At 46.6% G+C, this 24,236-nt stretch overlaps 1 protein-coding gene across 1 annotated transcript; it reads left to right on the plus strand.

Moving 5' to 3' along the window:
- Positions 1-9,015: 9,015 nt before the first annotated feature.
- On the plus strand, positions 9,016-19,187 carry RHOV (ras homolog family member V). Its single transcript, XM_007055780.4, has 3 exons — positions 9,016-9,541; positions 15,830-15,888; positions 16,209-19,187. The coding sequence occupies exons 1-3, from the start codon at positions 9,346-9,348 to the stop codon at positions 16,647-16,649; spliced, it is 696 nt and encodes a 231-aa protein (XP_007055842.2). The 5' UTR covers positions 9,016-9,345; the 3' UTR covers positions 16,650-19,187.
- The last annotated feature ends 5,049 nt before the right edge of the window (positions 19,188-24,236 follow it).

Raw genomic sequence — 24,236 nt, forward strand, 5'->3', positions numbered from 1 at the left:
CGGTGTTTCTCAGTGGGTGGGCGGTGGCCCTGAGGCAGGGGGCTCATATGAGGCAGTCAAGGGTTGTGTGAACTTGAAAACTGAATAAAAATCTAAAGCAAAGAAACTCTTAGGCTTCGTCCCCCATTCCCAGTGCGCTTCAAGGTCAAGTGTTCTCTGTCAACCCCTAGAAATATACACACAAATTCTATTGGCTTATAATCAATACATTTTTTACTCTTATTGTATAGTAAAAGTAAAAGGGTCACAAACTTTTCTTTTAAATATGGCGTTGCCAGCTTGAAAAGGTTGAGAAACATAGATCTGTCCAGTGCCACCTTAGCCAATAAGAAAAGGCTTTTTAATGTAAAGGGCTCTGTTCAGATGAGGAAAGGCAGGTGAGGTAATATCTCTATTGGACCAATTTCTTTTGGTGAAAGAGACATAGATTCATAGATTCATAGATACTAAGGTCAGAAGGGACCATTATGATCATCTAGTCTGACCTCCTGCACAACGCAGGCCACAGAATCTCACCCACCCACTCCTGCGAAAAACCTCACCTATGTCTGAACTATTGAAGTCCTCAAATCGTGGTTTAAAGACTTCAAGGAGCAGAGAATCCTCCAGCAAGTGACCCGTGCCCCAGGCTACAGAGGAAGGCGAAAAACCTCCAGGGCCTCTTCCAATGCTTTCCAGCTTACACAGACGTCTTCCGATTAACATAAGAACATAAGAATGGCCATACTGGGTCAGACCAAAGGTCCGTCCAGCCCAGTATCCTGTCTGCCAACAGTGGCCAATGCCAGGTGCCCCAGAGGGAGTGAACCTAACAGGTAATGATCAAGTGGTCTCTCTCCTGCCATCCATCTCCACCTTCTGACAAACAGAGGCTAGGGACACCATTCCTTACCCATCCTGGCTAATGGCATTTAATGGACTTAACCTCCATGAATTTATCCAGTTCTCTTTTAAACCCTGTTTTAGTCGTACTCACAACCTCCTCAGGCAAGTAGTTCCACAGGTTGACTGTGCGCTGAGTGAAGAAGAACTTCCTTTTATTTGTTTTGAACCTGCTACCCATTAATTTCATTTGATGGCCCCTAGTTCTTATATTATGGGAACAAGTAAATAACTTTTCCTTATTCACTTTCTCCACACCACTCATGATTTTATGTATCTCTATCATATCCCTTCTTAGTCTCCTCTTTTCCAAGCTGAAGAGTCCTAGCCTCTTTAATCTCTCCTCATACGGGACCCGTTCCAACCCCCTAATCATTTTAGTTGCCCTTTTCTGAACCTTTTCTAATGCCATTCTGTTCTGATAGTAAACTGCAGTCCAACTGGATTAATACATTATTATTATTAGATGTTTTCCTTCCTTCTGGACCCTTCACTTAATTTTAGCATTAAAAGCTGAGTTTAAAAATACCAACCGTCTTCTACAATATGTTATGATAGTAACTTAGAGATGGGCCCAAACTTGAACCTCATAGCAAACCCCATCAGGTTTCATCATTGTGGGGTGTTTGGATTTCAGTGCCTAGATCCAAATCCCTATTTATGGTATTTTGGTTCTTGATCAGACCCAAACTGAAAGAGGACTATTTTCTTATTTTCGTTTGGTTGACAACAGCTGAATTTGTGAGATTATGGTCATTTTGGGCTGAAATCTCATGAGATCTGTTTGTCTGATTTCAGTGCTGTTAAATTGGAAGCCAGACTTTAGCATGGTTTCAGAGTAACAGCCGTGTTAGTCTGTATTCGCAAAAAGAAAAGGAGGACTTGTGGCACCTTAGAGACTAACCAATTTATTTGAGCATGAGCTTTCGTGAGCTACAGCTCACTTCATCGGATGCATGCTATGGAAATCGCACAAGACATTTTATACACAGACACCATGAAACAATGCCTCCTCCCACCCCACTCTCCTGCTGGTAATAGCTTATCTAGCTAGACTTTAGCATGGATTTGAAATGAAACTTCAGCCTAAACCTAATCCAGATTCTGAACTAAACATCTGTTTACCCATCTGTTATTCTACCTCCAGTGCTCATTCAATTTACTTACAAACGTTTTAAATAATTATATTATAGTGCTAAATTCATGAACTCAAGGTTTACAGACAGGAGTTGTTTTTAAGTGGGTAAAAACATGCAATGCATTTTTCAGTTCTTTTAGGTGTCAAGGAGTTCATGGACAATACGGTGACTCATTTTTGCAGGGCTTTGCCAAAAAACAAAAGAAAAGAAAAGAAAAACAGAAACATAAGCTTTCTCCAGCAGGTGGCAACATGCACCTAAACAATGAGACATCTTCACAGGCAGGTTTCAGAGTAGCAGCCGTGTTAGTCTGTGTCCGCAAAAAGAAAAGGAGGACTTGTGGCACCTTAGAGACTAACAGATGTATTTGAGCATAAGCTTTCGTGAGCTACGGCTCACTTAATCGGATGCATTCACAAGACCATACTCATTTCTGGTGCAAGTTTCATAAGGGATAAATTTGACCTACAATCTTTGACTTGAAAAAAAAAAAGAGACTAGGACTAATATCTATGCTTATTTTGGAGGGGCCTTTAAGAAAGCATTTTTGGAGATAACTTTATTTGTATTTCATTTTCATTTATTGTGATTTAATATTAAAATTAATGCAGGATTTTTATTTTATTTATTCATTAATTGCCTCTGTATGAAGCTAGGATGACAGCCAAGCAACATCTGTGCATTTTTCTATGTCATCACTTTTAATTCCAGGAAAGAATAGAGAGGGTCATTGATCCTGGGACTGGGAGAACTATGTGCTAGTACTTTCTCTGTATGCTCCATGACTGTGTTCTGTGAAAGTCTGTTAAAAATCAGACATCCCCATTAGTCCAAGTACTAAATGTAATACACAGGGGCTTAAAACATTTTTATTGCTAGTGAGTTCAAAAAATAAGCAATTCCTATTAATTGATCAAGGAAAACATAAGTACAAGCAAATATTAGGTTTGTCTTCCTTCTTAATTTAAGAATATAGAGAACCAGGTAATTTATTTGTGGCTTTCTGGCTCTTTGTAGGTTGCCAATGAGGCCCTAGCTGTCACAAAATTTGGGGACCTCAATTTAAATCCACTTGTGGTATCCAGTTTGTACACAAAGAGGATCTGATTCACCCTTGATTTGCACCTTATATAATTGTTCATGCCTATGCAAAGTGGGTATAAAATGCTGGCAAAAAAGAACGGTTGCATTTTACACCCACTTTGCAATCACTATTTGTAGATGTAAATGACTATACAAGGCACATGGCAATGGAGGATCAAACCCAGGATCTTCTCTTCACCTTTTTGTCTATGGAAATGGTAAGACATCTTTCCAGAGTCCAGGGGGATGTGCAATGAGGTGCCTGACATGATGCATGATGAATCAGCATTCACTATCTCTCTCGTTAATATAGTGATTATGAAGGTGACTGGTGAGGAAGATGTGTGTGTGTGTCTCAGCTCCTCTAGCAGGTGTCAGTTTCACCAGGTCTCATTTACCCTAACATCTGTCTCACCACCTCTGCATCTCTCCTAGCCTGCATCTCCAGCTGTTCTGCCCTGGTGTCAGATAGCTTCCTCTTTGCATTCATCATCTTTATGTTCCTCATTTTCCCTGTACCAGAATCTATCACCTGTAGTTGCAACTTTATACTTCCTCAGAGAGTTGCACATATGTGACCACAGTGCACCCCGTGTGTACTTGCAGTTGCAACTAATCTGATTGAATGTGACTAGACAAAAGTGTACGTAAAGTTTACTCAGTAGCCAATAACACTTGCTGGCAGTGGTTTTTATGAATTTCTCTCTCACTCCAGAAGGAAGAAACCCAGGTATTTTTAAATCTAGGCTCCACCTTCATAGATATATGTGGGCTCTTTCTAGTGCAGTTTGAATAGTTCAATCAATTTACAAAAAGCTAAGATGTGAGAGTGAACAGGAGTATTTGTAGGTATGTCTACATGTCATTGCAGCTGGGACTGGGAACATGTCTGCCAGCCTGGATAGATAGATATGCATTAGCCAGGGTTGCCAACCCTCCCGGATTGGCCAGGAGTCTCCCGGAATCAGTCTCAATCTCCCAGAGGCTACTGAAAACAATCTGGGAGATTTTAATAGGCCACTAAAAGTCCAGTGGCACAGCAGGACTAAGGCAGACTCCCTACCTGCCCTGGCTCCGCGCAGCTCCCAGAAGTGACTAGCATGTCCCTCTGGCTCCTAGGCGCAGGGGCAGCCAAGGGGTCTCTGCACACAGCCCTTACCCCAAGCGCCGACTCCGCAGCTCCCATTGGCTGGGAGCTGCAGCCAATGGGACCTGCGGGGGTGGCGCCTGTAGGCAGGGGCAGGGCACAGAGCTGCCTGGCCGCCCCTGAGCCTAGGAGCAGACATGGCGGTCGCTTCTGGGAGCTGCCCAAGGTAAGCACCGCCCGGCCAGAGCCTGCACCCCTCACTTCCTCCCGCACCCCAACCTCCTGCCCCAGCCCAGAGCCCCCTCCTGCACTCCAAACCCCTCGGCTCCAGCCCAGAGCCTGCACCCCCTCCTGCACCCCAACCCCCTACCCCAGGCTCAGCCCAGAGCCCCTTCCCACACTCTGAACCCCTTGGCCTCACCCTCCAGCCCAGAGGCTATACCCCCACCCCAGGCCCCAACCCGGTGAAAGTGAGTGAGGGTGGGGGAGAGCAAGCAAGGGAGGGAGGGGGCAGGGCCTGGGAGAAAGGGCAGGGCAGGGGCGTAGCCTTGGGGAATGGGGCATGGCAAGGGTGTTTGGGCAATCAGATAGTTGGCAACCCTAATTAGCTCTGTTCTAGACAGTGTTAAAAATTGCACCTGTTGCACGTGGCCCGCCAAGGTAAGCCCCCTGGCAGGCTGGGCTGGTTTGTTTACTTGCCGCATCCGCAGGTTCGGCTGATCGCGGCTCCCACTGACCGCAGTTCGCCGTTCCAGGCCAATGGGGGCTGTGAGAAGCCACAGCCAGCACATCCCTCAGCCCGCGCCGCTTCCTGCAGCCCCCGTTGGCCTGGAACGGTGAACTGTGGCCAGTGGGAGCCGCGATCGGCCGAACCTGCAGACGCAGCAGGTAAACAAACCAGGGGCTTACCCTGGCGGGCCACGTGCCGAAGGTTGCCGATCCCTGGGCTAGCCACATGAGTGCAAGCCCACCTAATTTCTTGCATCGGTACACTGCTATTTTCAACATGCTAGCTGGAGCAGAGCTAGTGCATGTTTGTCTTCCTCGGGCTAGGAAGCACACTTCCAGCTGCCATATAGACATATCCTAAAGGGTCAACACATATAGGACCTTGACATGACAGATTCCCAATATTGTAAAGATGCCCCTTTGTCCTTAGACTTAGACTTTGTCCTTAGATAGACTGCTCCACCTGTAAAGCTGGTTACAATAATTAGAATCTGAGGCTAAAACCAGTGTTTTTCTCCTAATTAATCATCTGTTTTTGTTAATAATAAGATTATATTCCTCTATATATCAGTTTGCTTGGCACCCTTCAGAACTATTCAGTATTCAAATGTGTAAGTCGAAATTTCATTGTAAACCTGTACTTAGTTTAATGCAACAATTTTGTGTTAATCTGAAGCTGCAGTTAGTTGTCCAGCCCAGGCTAGTAATGACTGATTCTGTTACTATATGAAGTCTGCGTAGTCTGTATGAAATGTGTTTGGTCATCTCAGTTAAGTTCCTAATGGGCAGGTGTCTGCATCACAATAAAAACCATTGCAGTTGGTACTAATAAGCATTCTCAGGAGAGAGGCCAAGAATAGCCCTGTGACCAAGTTACTCCCAACCCCTCACGTCCCGTCCCCCCCCCAACCCAGAGAGATTATCTTTGCAGGCTAGGAATGAAGCATGTTAAAGAGACAGGTTTCAGAGTAGCAGCCGTGTTAGTCTGTCTCTGCAAAAAGAACAGGAGTACTTGTGGCACCTTAGAGACTAACAAATTTGTTAGTCTCTAAGGTGCCACAAGTACTCCCACTCTTTTTGTTAAAGAGACAGCTTGCACTGCAGCTGCCATGGCATAGCTGTTGCATTGAAAGAGCACATACGTCTCCATGGCTATCAATCCAGTATCTCTTGTGAACTGGGATATACTTTCATTACCAAAACAAACTCTTAATTGAGGACAGGTGAGTGCTATTGTATGAATCCTCTCTCCATCTGGACAGAGCTGTACCTATATGTTCAGAGCCAGATAAGACATGAGGAAGAAACCTGTGGGATCTGCCCAGTTTCTTTCCCAAAAATTAATTGCTTGGTAAAGGTAGTTTAAAAATAATTTAAACAGGAGAATCAGGGCATCTCACCCCATGGAGGTGAGTGCGTCATCAGTCGACTGTTGTCAGAAATCTGTCTACAAAGAAGGGAAGTGTTGACCCACAGAGAAATATAAGATTTTAGGAGAGGGGATTTTCTGTACTCCCAGTGAGACAATTCATCTTATAGGAGACCCACCCATGGGTAAACAACAAATGGGAAACAAAGTCTGCCAGGTCCTTTTCATCTCCTCCTTCGGCTGCTGTTGTCACTTTTGCTAACTGTGGGAAATTCACACTCCCTCTGATTTGCATTCAACTTCTTCCTCTTTCTGGGAAGCAGCACCAAATCTTTCAGAGCACAACAGCTCCCATAGTGTTATCTCATATTTCAAATGTGTGCTAAGAAACCACTGCAGGGACTCTGAGCGCATGAAACAATTTGTTGCATTGCCTTTCCTTGCTATGGCTTGGTGCATGTACACAGCAGTACCGTTTCTCAAAGCAGCAATAGGAGGAGCCACAAACAGCACACCTTACAGTATTGACTGTACCATTGCATTCTGGGGCTCCTGAAGTAGCTGACCCATAGCCTGTGTTTGGACAAACCTTCTCTTAAAATCTCCCATCAGCACAACAAATACAGGGACTATAATGTAGACCAACCATTGCCATTTTAATCACCATATCATCTAACCCGGCTCAAAGCAGGTCTAGACAACACAGTGATTAAAACACTGGCAGCAACTTAATTATACTAGCTATCATTGCAATGAACAGAGCTGTGCTGGTGAGAATGCAATGGTGGGAGATTTTAAGAAAAATGTGAGGGTAGAGATGGCTACACTGCCCAATGTTGCTCCTGGGAGCAAAGGCTTTTGGGTACTTTCCAAAACTGGCAATGCCTATGGATTTTTCCATCACTGTAGTAAATCCATCCCTTCAAGCAGTGGTAGTTAAGTTGACAGAAGAATTCTTCTGTTCACCTAGCTGCGTATACAGTGAGAGTTAAGTCAACCTAACTACATTGCATCAGCCTGGGGTAAAATTTTTTGTAGACAAGAATGATGTCACTTGGTTGATTTAAGTTGTAGGTGGGCCAAGTCTTAACTGGTAGCACTCAGACTTCTAGCCTAGCAGGCTGTGGATTCAATTCCCACATCAGGACTTAACCCCATATCCAAGGTTGATAGTGCAATCTTTGTCTGCATTGATCTTTTCCCCTCAAAATTTCCCACCATTCTATAATTTGTTCCTCTCCACTGTGGTATAACAGTGGAAGTGCTAGTGCTGTTACCAGCACTTTTGCTGCTGAGTCTCTTCCCCTCTCTCTGTTTGTTTAGTTGTCTTTTTTTAGATTGGGAGCTCTTCAAAGCAGGGATTGTGTCTTCTTCTCTATTTATAAAGTGCTTAGCACATTGTGAGCACCACTGGAAAGGAATAAAAAATGCAAAAATGGGAGACCAGATTGGAAAGCCCCATGCACATCCATAGAGCTATGAAAATGTTTCACTGCTTTTGCCAGAACGTAGCAACAGTTTCACCTGTGTTATACAAGCTGGACTCGGTTGGTTCCAAGCACAGAAAGTTACCCAATAAGACATGTGTCATGCTCTCTGTCTTTCATTTGTTTTCTGTTGCCGTGCAATATTGTCCAAGGTTGCAGCTCCTGTACGTCTGTGGGAATCTTTTTCAACAATCACAGACTCTCCCTGCTGGGGCCACTGCCCACTGGCATTGGGCTTCGAAGTGCCTTATCACTGTTTCTTCTGAAGAAAAAATAGTTTTGAGGGATGAGCAGGGACCTTCTTTTTCTTCTGTTTGTGCAGCACCTAGCTCAATGGGATCCTGGTCCACGACTGGGACTCCTCAGAGCTACAGTAATGCACATAATAATAAGCACCAATAATAATAATAATGATTAGGGAATTGATAATGCATAACAGAGCCTTTCACCTGGAGGATGCTGGCTGGAATCCAGCTCAGATTGCTAGTGACTGAAAGTCTGTGCCATTTGACGGCTCTTCAGCAGCCTTTGTCAGGCCAGGTCTATACTATAAACTTATGTCGATAGAACTACGTCACTCAGGGGGATGACACACTTATACCGACCTAACCCCCCTTGTAGACAGCACAATGTCAATGGGAGAGTTTCTCCCATTGACGTAGTTACCGCCTCTCATGGAGGTGGATTAACTACACCAACAGGAGAAGCTCTCTCGTTGGCATAGGAGTGTCTTCACTAAAGTGCTACAGTGGTGCAGCTGCGCCTCTGCAGCGCTGTACGTGTAGACAAGCCCTAATATGCATTTGTTGGTCTCCATTTATTGCCTAATGAAGAGGTGTCCACATCACAAAGCCCCACTGCATTTTGTACTAATAGGCATCCTTGTTTGAGCAGAAGGAAAGATTCTGGGGCTGTAGGCTGAAATCCCCTCTCATTCCCCTTCAGAACAAGGTAAAGGCACCTGGGGAAGGCAATGTGGAAAACTTGCATTGCCACTGCTTTTGCTGTACCTGTTCTGAGCGTAGAGGACTTCACCCTGCAGGGCTGTCGGGCCACCACCTTTCACCAACACTAAAGTCACTGAAACTGTAAGCGAAAGAGAAGAAAATGTAGAGAGCAAGCAGAGAGGCTGGTTGATTCAGACGCCCATGAAGAAGAGTCAGGTTACAAGGACAGGACAGGAGGTTGGACTATGCAAATCAGGCTTTTTTTAAACCACTACAGGTGTAGAACTAAGTTAAGCAATAGTAGCTTAGTGAGAGGGAGAGAAGGTGGGACCCACAGGCCAGTGCACAGAGCTCACTGCAGCCGCTGCCTTGCCAGCTCCAAGACATTCCAAGGGATGTAGTTCCAGAGGCAAAGGAGCTTCCACCTAGGCTATAGTGGCTGAGCCACACTCATTTCCTGCCTTGCTTTACCCACTGGCACTTTCCTGGGGCTGCCGGGGGCTCTTTTAGGTTTTTGCTGGTTTTGTTTTTGTTTTAAACAGAGTTTTGCAGCCTGCCCCCCACATTCACCAAACTTTTTTAGAAGGGGGAGCAGAGCTGCTCCCCTTTTTCCTGTTCAAGAATGCCCCCCCAGGAGCTGCTGGATTATTCACCTACCCTGCGAAGAAACAGCACCCCAAGGGGCAGTGGCCCACAGCTGGGCATCAAATGTGTCCTGGTAGGTGACGGGGCTGTGGGCAAGACCAGCCTGATCATTAGCTACACAACAAATGGATACCCTGATGAGTACCAACCCACTGCCCTGGACACCTTCTCAGGTAAGGGGGAATGGAAGTTAAGTGCATATTGGGGAATCCTGCCTGACAGCAGCATGCTATTGCCTTCTGGGGTTGACTTTCTTCCTCTTTTTCACTGTTACAATGGCCTTGTCAACACTAGGATTTTTCAGACACATCTTTCCAAAGGGTGCAGTTCCACCACTCCAGTGGTAGCAATGGTGAGAGTCCTAGTATAGAGGGGCTACCAGCAACCATCAACATTTTAAGCACCACGTCATCTATCCCTGTTGGAAACCAATGAAGTCAACAGGAGGCTGGGGGGGAGGGATAGCTCAGTGGTTTGAGCATTGGCCTGCTAAACCCAGGGTTGTGAGTTCAATCCTTGAGGGGGCCATTTAGGGATCTAGGGCAAAAACTGGGGATTGGTCCTGCTTTGAGCAGGGAGTTGGACTAGATGGCCTCCTGAGGTCCCTTCCAACCCTGATAGTCTATGATTCTATGAACATAGTGCTTAAAACCTCAGCAGCAGCCATCAGTTCCCACGGTTAACCATTGCAGGAGCTGAACCCAAACAGACATTTTTTTTTAAAGCTTCCCTGGTGTAGACAAGGCTTGAGCATAAGCTTTGCACAGGAGGCTGTAAAGGGAAACCAGTTTTGCCTCTCACACGCAATGAGGGAGGCAACTCTCGTTCTTGGCTTGAGCCTGTGCAAAACTGTAGAAAGGAAGTTTATTCTGCTTGAGTCTGTTCCTTCAGGCCTGAAACATTGCCAAGAGACTTATCTAGGGGTTCATTGCCTTGCCTGCATCTCTCCTTATGAAAAAGGGGTGGGAGGTAGAGCTGTATGGAACTCTCAGGGGGGTTATTATTGATGAATGTATTACCTATTACCCATAACTGTGCTCAACTCTGGGTGAAATCCTGACCTCTCTGAAGTCAGTGGTAAAACTCCCATTGACTTCAGTAGGGTCAGGATTTCATCCTTGATCTTTCTATCATAAGGTTTTATACTGACTCTCATCACTGTAGTATCTGAGGGCTTCATGGACATATAATTAGACAAGACTCTACCGCAAAGATTGTAACCCTGGTCAGGATAGAGATCCAGGGAAAGGGACAGCTGTATGGCACTCGCAGGGTATGACTACACAGCCCACAGCAGAGAGTCTCAGTGTGTTAAAATCAGCTGCCCCAGCTGGGTAGATGTCACAACAGGGCTCCGAAGCCTACAGAGTGGGGGTGGGATTCAGAATCTTTCTAGGACGAATGTCTACACAGCTGTTTTTAGCACGGTAGCATGAAACCTGCAAACCTGAGTCTGTACACCTGAGCTCTGAGACTTGCTGTGTAGATCAGTGGCTCTCAACCTTTCCAGACTACAGTACCCCTTTCAGGAGTCTCATTTGTCTGGCGTACCCCAAGTTTCACCTGACTTAAAAACTACTTGCTTACAAAATCAGACATAAAAATACAAAAGTGTCACAGCACACTATTACTGAAAAGTGTATTGCTCACTTTCTCATTTTTTAGCATATAATTATAAATCAACTGGAATATAAATATTGTACTTACATTTCAGTGTATAGTATATAGAGTAGTATAAACAAATCATCTATATGAAATTTTAATTTGTACTGACTTCGCTAGTGCTTTTTATGTAGCTTGTTGTAAAACTAGGCAAATATCTAGATGAGCTAATGTACCGCCCTGGAAGACCTCTGTGTATCCCCACTGTGTACACCACTGGTGTAGATATACTTTCACTGGTGTTCTTATGTCACTGGTTAGGATTGGGATGCAGGGAGACAGGTGACCGTATGGGTTCCTAAGGGGTTTATTGCTCTGGTTATGTACCTATTTAAGATTAAAATACTGGGGGAAAGACAGCTGTGTGAAAACGCTTGGAAATTCATGGCCCGGTTCTGTCCCTGTTGTGATGACAGAGATAGGGAGAGGGAGACATCTGTGTGTAAAGCTTTGGAATTTTATTGCTCTGGTTGTGTAGCCGGTTAGGGCAGAGATACAGGGCAAGAGACAGCTGTGTGGAAATCAGTCTCCTCTGATTTCTTGTCCTTGCCCTGGGGAAAGGGAGACTGGAACCTGGGGTTTACCCCCAATGAAAAAACGGCATAATTAAAGAGCACATAAGTAAACACTGTCTGCTAAAAGTTTGCTTTGCATATTAAAAGATATGGGTGTTTGCTGTCTGGAGATAGCTCTGCTGATCCCTTCATGGCTCCTGAAGGGACAGGAGAGTAAATAACATTCTGGTGATACGTTAACACCCCACTAACTCTTGCCTTCTCCTGGACTTTGAGCAGTCACTTTAACTAATGCTAAAAGAAAAGGAGTACTAGTGGCACCTTAGAGACTAACCAATTTATTTGAGCATAAGCTTTCGTGAGCTACAGCTCGCTTCATCGGATGCATTCGATGAAGTGAGCTGTAGCTCACGAAAGCTTATGCTCAAATAAATTGGTTAGTCTCTGAGATGCCACTAGTACTCCTTTTCTTTTTGTGAATACAGACTAACACGGCTGCTACTCTGAAACCTTTAACTAATGCTGTAGCTTCACACATTCAGCTCTCCAGCTACAAGCCCAGCCTGTGTCTGTGTTATGGGGTTAAGAAAGTTTCCTTCCTTTTCTAATAGGTCTTGGGTAACATTTTCAAAAGTGCCTAAATCCCATTCTCAAAAGGGACTATGGCATTAAGGAGCCTAACTCCCAGTGACTCTGAATAAGGCTTAGGCTCCTGAGTAACTAGTTCGCTTTTGATATTGGGGCTCTTAAGTCACTTTGGCCTGGTGTACATTCAAAGGTAGGTCAACATTGGTGAGAGTGTGCAAAAATCCACACCCCGGACTGATGTAGCTATGCCAACCCAACCCCCACTGAAGACGGAAGAATGCTTCCTTGGATAAAGCTGCCATTGTTTGCGGAGGTGGTGTTGCTACACCAGTGTAAAACCCTCTTCCACTGTAGGCTGTGTCTATACTATGGGGCTATGCCAGTATAGTCTCCCTCATGTAGACATACCCTTAGGCACTTCGGAAAATCTTACCCCTTTGTCTATATTGCTTGCTCTTTCATCAGTGGTGCAAGCCTTAGTGGAGACAGGGCTCAGACATGTTTAATGGTAACCTGCAAAAGATTTCTTTTTTAAAATTGGGCTTGTGCCTTTTTTGCTACTTTATAATGACTAAATATGGGCTGAAAGGGTTGAAAAAAAAAAAAAAAGAATAATTCTGCTTCTTTTTGCCTTTAGAAATACCAGAAATGTGTACTGTTAGTTCTCCAGACCCTTAACTGATGGGGGAAGGGATGTTCGCTTCTTTAGTATGACGTCCTCTCTCCAAAATGCTCGTTAGCATTGGCAGTGAATAATGAAAAAATGAAGAGTTTAAAGAGTCTGACTAAAAATCCATTCCCCTCTCAATGGCTGAGCTTCAAAAACTATTAACTTCTAACATAGAAAACAAGCAGAAACAAAACCTTTAAAAAACATTTCAGGTCTCCTTTATCCATTGTAAAGAAACACAAAAGGGCACCAGGCCAATTGCGATTCCTTTGCAGGTCAGCTCAAAACTAAAGGCTCAGCTGGGATCCAGATCTGGGTTTCACATACCTCCAAGGCTGAGGGCTGCTCAGCCCTGAGTTGTTGCTTTTTTGTTCAGATGCCCCTCTAGTTCAGTCACGGTTGTGGAGGTATGGGAGACCTGCTGGTCTGCACTGGGCCCTACTGGCTTCCCCCAGAGAACTACTGGAAAGAACCAACCAACATTCTGCTGTTCCAGGATGCAGGGGAATTTTAGAAAATGGTCTGAGGTGCCATCAGTCCCTTGGATCTCTGAAGAAATGCCACCCGGGTAATTGTCCGTTCTCATTCTGCTCCCACAACGCTACCATGTTCAGCATTGGGGAGAGGGACAGGGGGTTGCCATCATTCACAACGATTATGTGTTATTGTTTTTCTGTATCAGCATCTTCTGAAGGGGCCCATCGCTAGGGAATGATCCAGAAAGGAGGAGGCAGCACTAGCCCAAGGGATCTTGCTGCTCTCTGCAATACGGACATGGCTGTCCTCAGCCCACAGTCAGTCCCACGCTGAACAGTCACTGGTGGCCTGAGCATCCACAGCTCTTATTGAACTCAAAAGGAATGGCAGGTGCTCATCACCTTTGAAAACCAGGCCTTCACCATATTGCTGCTAACTTCAGTAGTCACCTGTTCTGCCTACCTGGAAGAGCCCGCCAGCTATAGGATATAGGAAAATGGAGGAATTCCCACCCTTCCCATTTATGAGTACAGATTGGCTTGAACCAGAATCCATCCTCAGAACACCCCTGAACTTTAAGGAAGTTCCTCTCTGAATCCAAACTGCACAGTTTAGGCCCATCTTTATAATGGGCCTGAAAGGGAAACCCAAATTCCCCCAGGCTTTGGGCAAGTGTGGGTTTGGAACTGGATTTGGATCCAAACTGCATCTAATTTGGATCCAGTCCCAGAGCACCCATGGAGTCGGCACCTATGTAGCTAGGTTGATCTACGTTTTAAGCATAGACCGGGGCTCAGATTCTCAGCAGTTCTTTTGATCTGGAACAGGTTACTCTTCCTCCCCTGGGACTAAGATATGGTAATACCACTCAACTGTTTTCCAGCCACAAGGAAGCAATGGCTTTCACATATGCTGGCAGGAGAGGCAGTGCACCCTTGTGTGCCTCCCTCCCTCGTTCTTTGTGTGTGGGTGTCTTAATTTCAGTTCATCCTCTCTCTCTCTCTCTTTCTCTTTCACAGTTTTCTGTCAGTAAGCAGAATCATTCTTCTCCCCAAGGGCTTTTATGACCCCACTGACAATGAGGTCAGTTGTTTCTGCCACTTCACTCACCAGCTAAGAACTTGAAGAATAATACAAGATTCAGTTTGCTTCTTTAAAATAACAAAACCCGCTCCCCTCCCCATCCCACCAGAGCCAATGACACATCAGAAATACTGCTAGTTGGTGTCAAGTGCTCACCATTGTCACCTTAGCACAGGATGTCTCCCTTCCTTCAGCAGACAAGTGCTATTTTGACATGCTGTCAAGACTTTAATGCAATTCCCAGCCCCTACCCTTTCCTCCAGCCATTCTCTGTGGAGTCTGAAATGCTCAGGGGTCTAACAACTTTGCTTTGAATTTCCATGGGCGGGAAACAGGGCCTGACTCTGAGACAGCTAAGGTTGATGACACCATGTTAAGGCTTCCTGAACTTTTGGAATAATGTGGGTGCAAAAATTGCATACATAATTCGCCACTGGTGGTAGAAATGGTGACAACTGTAGTGTAGTGTAGGCAACACAGCGGTAAAAACATCTGAGGCCGCTGGGGTTTTCTAGTGGCGGCAAGGCCTCAGAGTGCAGATAGCCATGAAAGGGCCTTCCAGAAGAACTACATCACATTCCTTTTCCTTTAAGCACCTTTGCTTTAAAACAGTGTTTTATGTTCTTGGCTTTCTACAGCTGGGGCAATACTAAGAGAGCATCTCTGAGAAGGTTTTTCTTGAAATGCCAAATCTTTGCCCTGGATGAGAAGGTGGGGTCCTGGCCAGCCCCAGGGAGGGTGATCTAAGGATATGTCTATACTAGCCAACTCAGGCTCATGGCACTCAGGCTGCAGAGCTGTTTAATTGCAGTGTAGATGTTCGGGCTCGGGCTGGAGCCCAGATTCTAGGACTCTGTGGGGTGGGAGAGTCTGAGAGCTCGGACTGAAGCCCAAGCCTGAAAGTCTACACCACAATTAAACAGGCCTCCAGCCCAAGCTCTGAGTCAGCTGGCACCGGCCATCCATGGGTATCTAATTGCACTATAGACATACCCAAGTAGTCACAGAGTGCAAAAAACTAGGAATCAGTCCCTAAAGTGCAAGATTCCATGTATCCCTAACTGATCTTTTGGGGATGTGGGAGAAGACTGTCAAATTATTGCTAGGACACTGTTTGACTAAAAGGCCAGTCCTACCGAAGGTCTTTGGGTAGTAATGCCCTGGAAAGACTCCCTCAAGGTGTCGAAGCAACCAAAGAGACTGTCCCCAGAAAAGCTGGTGCAGGTTTCCCAAAGTGCTTGCTAGGACAGGCCTTTGGGTGTTTTAGTGAGGACTGGGTAGATAGCCAGACAGGGTGGACACATGCAATAAAACTGAGAGTCACTTTACCACTGAGTCAGGGCATTAATTCCAAGAGCTCCCCAGGAACACAAAACAGAGTTGGAGAGAGGAACGTGCGTGTGTGTGTGTGTCTGTCTCAAAGGCAGCAAGTCTGTACTCATCCTCTCTGTCTCTCTGTGTTGCAGTGCAGGTTCTGGTGGATGGAGCCCCAGTTCGGATCCAGCTCTGGGACACAGCTGGACAGGTGAGACCAGTCAAAAGGGAACCAGCAGTTTTGGTTCTGACTAGTCTGTGGGACAGGTGTTATTAGCAGGGTTTGTGGGGAGGGCAGTGTACAGATGGGAAAGAGGGACACATTCAGTAAAGACACTAATTAAACAGAATGTGACAAGGACTCTTGTCCCTGAAACTCAGCCTTCCAGAATGACGTGGAAGTGGCATGAAGGGGACATTGTGCCCTGTCTCTGAGATGCTGCTAGCATATTCATCGTGTGAAGGACTCACTCCAGTATCACACTGTTGGAGTTCAGTCCAATGATCTTCTCTCTCATTTTTCTCCTGCAGGAGGACTTTGATTGCCTCCGATCACTTTGTTACCCTGACACTGATGTCTTCCTTGTCTGCTTCAGTGTGGTGAACCCCAGCTCCTTCCAAAACATTACTGAGAAATGGATCCCTGAGATACGGACTCACAACCCCCAGGCGCCAGTGCTCCTGGTGGGGACGCAGGCTGACCTGCGGGATGATGTCAATGTCCTCATCAACCTGGACCGCTACCGTGGGAGGCCTGTGCCCAAGCTTCAGGCTGAAGGCCTGGCAGAGAAAATCCGGGCACAGACCTACGTGGAGTGCTCAGCACTGACCCAAAAGAACCTGAAAGAAGTATTTGACACAGCCATTGTCAGTGCAGTGGAGCACAAAGCCCGGCAGGAAAAGAAGATGACAGCCAAAGGGATCAAAACCCTCTCCAAGTGTCGTTGGAAGAAGTTCTTCTGCTTTGTCTGAAGCTGGTTTGGCAAAAACACCTCATGCCAGTGCTGATCCCACACCTTCTTGGAGAGCCATGTGACTGCACCTATGGCTCCTGAGAGGAGAGTGCTGTGAGCTGTTGAGGCTTGGAGTCCTGGCACTTGCTGGTTTGTGGTCACAGGCCTGGGAGACATGAAATGGACTTCCATTGCACCAGGTTACCAAATGGTCCTTCTAGCTTTAAGCATCTGGTGGACATGCCTGTGGTGTCCCAGATCAATGGGAGCCTTTAATATACTCAGACTTGGTCCTAAAGAACAAGCAGGTTCACTATGCCCAGTATGACCAGTTTCATTTCTGAAACCCAACTAAAACTTCCAAAATCCTGTCCCAGCATAATCTAACTCTGGTGTAAACCTTTTGATGGATTCTGGAGAGCTGGCTCTATTCTGGCCGTTCTAAAGTCTTGGTTGGGAAGAGGGAGGGGGTAATTAATAGAGACTACTGTGTGGTCTGATAGGGGCTGCTCAGTTTTAAAAAGTAGGACTTAAATGCTTCCCCTCTAGTTCTGATCACTAAAAGGGGGTGGGGGAAGAGTGTCATCAAGATGTGATAGAGCAGTGCTCGTGGGTTTGTAAAGATACCTTACCATGTGGGAAAGGGCTTACCTATGAGGCATATCCTGGGAAGAGACCAGTGGCTGTCTGAGGGAAAGCACACTGCAAGCTGCAGTCATCCTTGAAGCAAAACATCGCCTAAAGAGGGCTCCATGGTACAGAGGGTGACTGTGCTACAGCCACATGCTCAGAAGTGATCACTCCTTTTGGGTGCCCACTTTGAGACACCTTTGTGCCTGATGTTGAGAGGTGCTGAGGCGTGGGACTGCTGGGCCTTAGCACCTCTGGACATCAGGCAAAAAGGTAACGCTGTGACCATGAGGGGTTGATAATGCAACAGGGAAGTGCAGTGGTGTTGAGGGAGAGAAGGAAAAGCATGTGATAGAAGGAAGAGAGAGATGTGGAGTGAAGCCAAGAAGGAAGGAGAGGGGGGAAGGTGAGGAAGGAAGGAAAGGGTAAAGAGAAGGGAAGGGAGAAAAGAGGGGAAGGGGAAAGGGAAGGAAGAAAAGTTATTCCACTATCATACTTGTAGGATTTGGCTCACGATGAAAACTCTAGTGAGCTTGCTTTTTAAAATATTTTTGTCCCTCAGTTTCAAAATTCAGGAGAAAGTAGTGGGGGGACGGGATGGACAGTTCCTCTTGTTCAAATAAAACCAGCAGTTTAGGTGCCGTACGGCAGAACAGGAGAGAATCGAGTTCCCCTTGTATTGTTCAAACCTTGAGGCTGCAGGCTGAGAATTGAGGGCCCAGGGCTCTCCTCTCTGTTCTCAGGAGTTACAGCTTGATCCACTGAGGTCAGAAACAAAAGAAACCCTTAAAGATCCTGCCATAGGAAGACACCCACTCTGTCTGCTCCATGCCCTTGCAGCGAAGGAGCCCACTTTGTCTGTGAGTCTGTTCCCTATGATCCTGAAAGCAGGGTCAGTTTCCCAATGCGATTACGTACCCTTCCTATTACTGAGCTTATCTCCATTTCTAAAAAAATTTCCACAGAGACATTTCAATCTAGTTTACAAGGTAGAGAACATCATAGGCCTGTCATGCAATGCTTTGGAGAGTCAGGGGGTGCTCTGCACCTGACAGTCAACCATGCCTTTGGACACTCTCTCTGAAATAATGTCAGGCCAGGGGATACATTTGGGGGTTGTTTATACACACACCCCTTGTCTAGGCTGACTATAAAAACCACAGCATTCCACATGGGTGGCCAGAATGTGACCCGTAGTTTAAATGTCACTCAGATGACAGCCACCTTCATCTTTAACACAGAGGTGCAGTCCACTAAGAGTAGAGCCCCAAGTATGCAGTGCAGCCAGGTAAGATGGAGCATTGCGTGTGGAGACTTGTAGTCTCCACTGGCTGTATCCCTGTATTAAAGCTGACCATAGCTGCAATTGTTCCCTTTTGTGCAAACTGGGTGTGGCCCTTCTGAAATGTTACTGAGTTCAGCTGGATCCAGTCATGCAGGGCCAAACTATGGAGAACGCAGATCAGTAATTAGAACTGAAGAGAGGTGTCCTGGGTTATTTTGCCATTATACAACCATGGGCAGGGTACTGTCAGTTGCATATCACTTTCAGTCATAGATATATTACTGCATTTCTTTCCTAGCTGTGTAGGACAGCGCTTCTGTGTAACTAGTTCAGCTTCCAGGTTGGGTCTTTGTGCATTTCCATAATGTAAGAACAAACCTGGAGACGGGGCCGATAAGGAGAACACCCCCTGAGCCTGAGGAGGGGTGAAAGCACCTGCAGGAGCTCATTGGGAGTGCTGGACTTCCCTGGTTCCCCAGTGCAGAGTGAGTGCTGTGGAGAGAGCTGGCATTGCCCTTCAATAGCTCTGTACGGACAATGGGGTTGCTTTGTCCCAGGAAAGAAGCTGCACTCAGAGATGCTTTTGTCCACTGTTCACCATGTCTAATGTTTGTTCAAATAAAATGGTCTTATTTGAGAGTGACTGAAGTTTGTGTTCATAATTTCACTGGTGGCAAGGAGCCTGAGGCCTTCTGTGGGTAATGGGAATGTTCTACTGGATAGCCGCTCTCAGAACGGAGCTATGTCCGCTTGTGAGGGGGTGTCCACCCCACACAGAAAGGGGGTGAAGGTGGCCATGTAGGCCTATTAACTCCATAGGCTGCACCTGGAGGAAGAAGAGCCAGGGAGCAGGGAATTGATTGCAAGCAAGTTCAGCTGGGCAGGAATAGATGGGGCCTATAAAGCGAGGAAGCTGGCACTAGACAGGGGCTGCTAGTGGGAAGGACAATCACTCCCTGGGAAAAGAGAGGCAGGTTTGGTGTTAGTATTCCTAGGAAAACCAAGAGTGGTAGGAAGCATCCCAGGAAAGGAGTAGTAAGGGCTGAAAAAGCGAAGCCCAGAACTGCTGGGTTGAGGGTCCCTGGAGTGGAACCTGGAGTAGAGGGCAGGCCGGGGTTCTCCTACCAGCCACTGGAGTGGCACCTGAGGCAGTGAATGGGAAGACTGCCTAGGACAGTAGAAGGAAAGACTTTGATTTCCCCTTTCAGGGTATCACACATAAGGTGACCTGACCGCAGGGCTGAGTCACAAAGAGACTGCAGCAGCTCCTGGAGTGAGAGAGACTGCAGACCCAGAGAGACAGGTGGAGGACGGCGTGCAACCATGGGAATGGATGCTGACCTGATGAGCTAGTTCCCCAGAGTGGCCAGGAGGAGGTGCCAAATTAGTGGTGAGTGGAGCACCCCATCCCACCCTTTTTCTGCCCTCTGTTCCCCAGCCCAATTTTTGTTAGCATTGCTCATTATCCCTTCCTCAGTCCCAGTCCAATTCACTTCTTTAACTTAACTGCCAATAGATTAGTTTGGGGTGAGGAATCTCCCAAGAGCTCCTAGTCACCTGAGATTCTTCCTTCCACCCTCAAAGGCCAGTCCTGGTGACTGTTCCTCTGGGTAAGAAGGGCTGCTAGTGACACAAGAAGCAAGCTAGTCTCATCAGCCATGACTCAGCAGCAGCTCCTTACGAATGCTGCCTTTGCAGCACTCTCAACACAGGGCGAGACGCCCATCTCACGCTTAAATCCTCTCAGGGTAACAATGTGTTGCTCTGGCATCAAGCTAGTCTCATTCCTGGTAGCTCAGTTGCTATTTAAATGCTGATTGAGTGATCTGTGCTGTCCAAGGCACAAAGGAAGATGTAGTCCCTGTCCCAAAGATCTTAGTTTATTAGAACCGCAGTTGTTTTAACCATTCCAATCAAAATCTTGGGGCCTCCCAACCACTCTGAGGGTGGGGGAGAGACAGAATCCAGCAGAAGGGTTGGGGACTAAGCGGGAAGAAACAAACTGGAGGACGGAGGCTGCTGAAAAGCTGAATCTGTGAGGGAGGAAGAGGGTTCCTGCTGAAAGGCTCTCTGATTATAACCTTTCTTCCAAGCATGGGAGGCAGGCTCATTCACTGACTGCAATCTGCCACTTGCTGGACCTGCTTGAGTTAGAATATGTGAGGGTTGCGGGGGCGGGAGGGGTGTTAACACTCTCAGCACAATGCTCAATGCGGCAATCTATGGGGTCAGAGCTTGGCTCTGCTATTTCCCACAAGACTGCCCCATCTTCCTAATAATTAAGACATACAGAGATCGTGGAGGGATCTGTGACTGGAAGTAACAGTGAAGTGTGAATGAGCTCATGGAATGATTCATTACAAAGCACCTCCTCTGTCATGTGCACAGCAAGTGTGCAAAAACTCAAGGAAATGTCAACAATGAACAATCCTGAACTAACAGGGGGAAGGCTGTTTTTTATTGCATGTAGTGTTGTGTCAATGCTTTGCAGTAGACCAGTGCTATCTACCCCTTAACTACAGGGAGCAAGCTCATCCTCTGTGCCTTGAAGCCTCACCCACATAGACCCTGTCTATGCTTCATATTTAGGGCCCTACCAAATTCACAGCCATGAAAAACAAGTCACAGACCATGAAATCTGGTCTCTTATGTGCTTTTACCTTATTATACAGATTTCACAGGGGAGACCAGCATTCCTGAAATGTGGGGGGTCCTGACCCAAAAGGGAGTTGCAGGGGGTCACAAGGCTATTTTAGGGTGTTGCCGTATTGCCACCCTTATTTCTGCACTGCCTTCAGAGCTGGGTGGCCAGAGAGCAATGGCTGTTGGCTGGGTACCCGGCTCTGAATACACCAGCAGCGGCGCAGAAGTGACTGGCAATACCATACCTTGGCATGCTTACGTCTGCGTGCTGCCTTCAGAGCTGGACAGGCAGGGAGTGGCAGCTGCTGACTGAGGGCCCGGCTTGGCAGGTAGCAGCACAGAAGTAAGGATGGCATGGAATGTTATTGCCACCCTTATTTCTGTGCAGCTTCTGGTGGTGACTCTGCCTTCTGAGCTGGGCTCCCTGCCAGCAGCCGCCACTCTCCAGCTGCCCAGCTCCGGAGGCAGCTCTGCCACCAGAAGCAGCAGTACTGCAACCCTCCCCTACAATAACCTTGCAAACCCACCCCCCCCCAACTCCTTTTTGGGTCAGGACCCCTACAATTACAACACCATGACATTTCAGATTTAAATAGGTGACATTTACAGTTTTTAAAAATCCTATGACTGTGAAATTGACCAAAATGGACTGTGAATTTGAATAGGGCCCTACCATAGCGACAGACTCAGTTACAACCTGCCAGCCCTTTGGCTCTGGCACAGTTAAAGCTCCTGCAGGGCAGCTCTACCCAGAGTTTAACTGTGTCTCTAGATCATTCTAACAACTTGGATGCAGTTACAACACACTTGGACTATAGGTGGAATGATGAGAGAAGTTACTGTTGCTCAGGTTTGAATACAAATCGCCCTCTTCAGGTTGGGTTTTATTGCAGGAGATCTAGCCTGACCCCAGATTGATACTAGCTGGGCATAGTCCTCCAGCTGCATTCTTTCCATGTGATTTTAATGCAGTTTAAGGCCAGAAGGGATCAGCATGATCCTCGAGTGTGACCTCCTGCATAACCTCTTTTTTATAAGAAGAAAACTCAAAAGAAAAAGGGTACAAGCTATATTATGTAGCTCCTGTTTCCCCACAGTGGACTCTACTCAGCACAGCCCATGTGGCCCTGCTTATACTCTGCATATTTTTCAAGATCTTTTTTCCCCCGCCTCCAGTGCTAACATCTCATCAACTCTGGTGGTATGAGCAATGTTGGGAGCATTAGAGGCTGCCAGCTGCAGATGGTACCAAATAGGGTAACCTGGCTCAGAGCAGGTGTTTAAGTCCCTGGCGGCAGCCACCAGCTTGTGTACACTAGAGCTAGCTCTGGTGGAGCTGAACTCTGCTTTCTCAATGGTGGGAAATTTTCCCTAGTGTAGAGAGGGCCCTTTTGTCTCTCTCCTTTCAAAGTAACACACCCTAATAGGCTTAGCTGTGCCTAATTAGCTCCCAGCTGGCAGGGCCTCTGTAAGCTGCCTCTGAACCCTGGCTGTAAATTACCACCCAAATTACAAAACATTGTCTGTTTCAGCACAGCCACCTCCTATAGCCTGGTGTGGCAAGGACTTGGGGGTCCCCTCCAACAAAACTGTACACCCTGTTAGTGTAAACAGGACCTAATCGCATGTAAGACAATTGTTTGAACCCTATCTGGCAGAGCCAGTGCTAGGCATAAGCAGACTAAGCAATTGCTTGGGGGCCCTCTATTTATTATTATCTGTTGGGGGGGAGGGAAAAAATATTCCTGCTTACTGCCCCAGTGGGTTAGCACTGGCACTGCTAGCAGGGAACTACGAAGTTGTGATGGGTCCAGTAACACAGCAGAATTTGTAATGCATCTGAGACAACTAGGGACAAAACTGTATAATCATTACAACCTTGCTTAAATGCAGTGGTTACCAACAGGGTTCATAGTGGTTTCCCTGACCAGTGACTAGTTATTCCCCAGACCCTCTTTACAATGATATAACTCTGTTAAAACACTATGGCTATGTCTACACTACAGACTTTATGGCAGCACAGCTGTACCGCTGCAGCTTCCCCGCTGTAAGTTCTCCTGTGTAGCTGCTCTATGCCAAGGGTAGAGAGCTCTCCCACCAGCATAATTAAACTACCACCCCCCTCCCCCCCGCAACAAGCAGCAGTAGCTATATCTGTGGGAAAGCGTCTCCCGCCAATATAGTGCTATTCACACGGGCACTTTTGTCAGCGAAACTTATCAGTCGGGCTGTGGGGTTTTTTTCCACATTCTGACCAATAAAAGTGCTAGTGTAGACCCACAGTCTATAGCATAGGCTTTGTCTATGTATTACAGAGTGGCTAGTATAGTTTTATAACATAGTTACAAGAATGGAATCCCTGGTCAGACAAACTGCACTAGAATGCTGTTTGCAATATCTTATTTAAGATACAGTCTGTAGCATGGCTCTGATCCTGTAGCAAGAAGCAAAGAGCTGCCCCATCCTGTACCTGGGCCTACTGAAACCTGCTGACTCATGTACACTAGAGGCAAGCCCTGGGCTCTCTGTGTTCAACAAGAGTTCCCATGATATAAATATGATATTGTACTAGTGAAGACCTATTGCACAAGAAAGGGGGAGATGATTCAACCTCTCCCTTAGACAGGTTCCTTCTGCTGCCACATCATGTGATGTCAGTTCCCAGGGTGACGCGATGCCCTTTCCTTTCGGAGGGCTGCTCTGCTTAGTGTCCAAACAGGCCTAACTTGTTCTGGAAGGGCAGGGTGAGATACGGACCCTTTCCTCCTTTACCCCACCGCTGCCCCAGGGCTGTGTTGTGCTCTGAAATACATGGGTTTCTTCTCACACAGAGATGCATCAGGTGCAGGAAATTTGGCTCAGAAACAAGTTTCACCACAAGTCACTGAGCCAGGGTTTTCTTTCCCATGAGATAATCCTGGGCGGGGCAGACAATCTATTAAAATTAAAATACAATGAAAATAAATGGCTTCCCACGGGTTAGCGTAAATCTCCCTTTCTTGTTTTCTCAGGTAGCCGGCCAGGGTTTTGTGAAACTGGCTCCAGGTT

This window comes from Chelonia mydas, chromosome 6 (genome assembly GCF_015237465.2).
Source record: "Chelonia mydas isolate rCheMyd1 chromosome 6, rCheMyd1.pri.v2, whole genome shotgun sequence".
Taxonomy (NCBI): Eukaryota; Metazoa; Chordata; order Testudines; family Cheloniidae; genus Chelonia; species Chelonia mydas.

Coding starts and splice junctions, on each gene's coding strand:
- RHOV (XM_007055780.4), top strand. CDS start 9,346: ATGCCCCCCCAGGAGCTGCTGGATTATTCACCTACCCTGCGAAGAAAC. Junction 9,542..15,829: donor TGCCCTGGACACCTTCTCAG/GTAAGGGGGAAT, acceptor TCTGTGTTGCAG/TGCAGGTTCTGGTGGATGGA. Junction 15,889..16,208: donor TCTGGGACACAGCTGGACAG/GTGAGACCAGTC, acceptor TTTCTCCTGCAG/GAGGACTTTGATTGCCTCCG.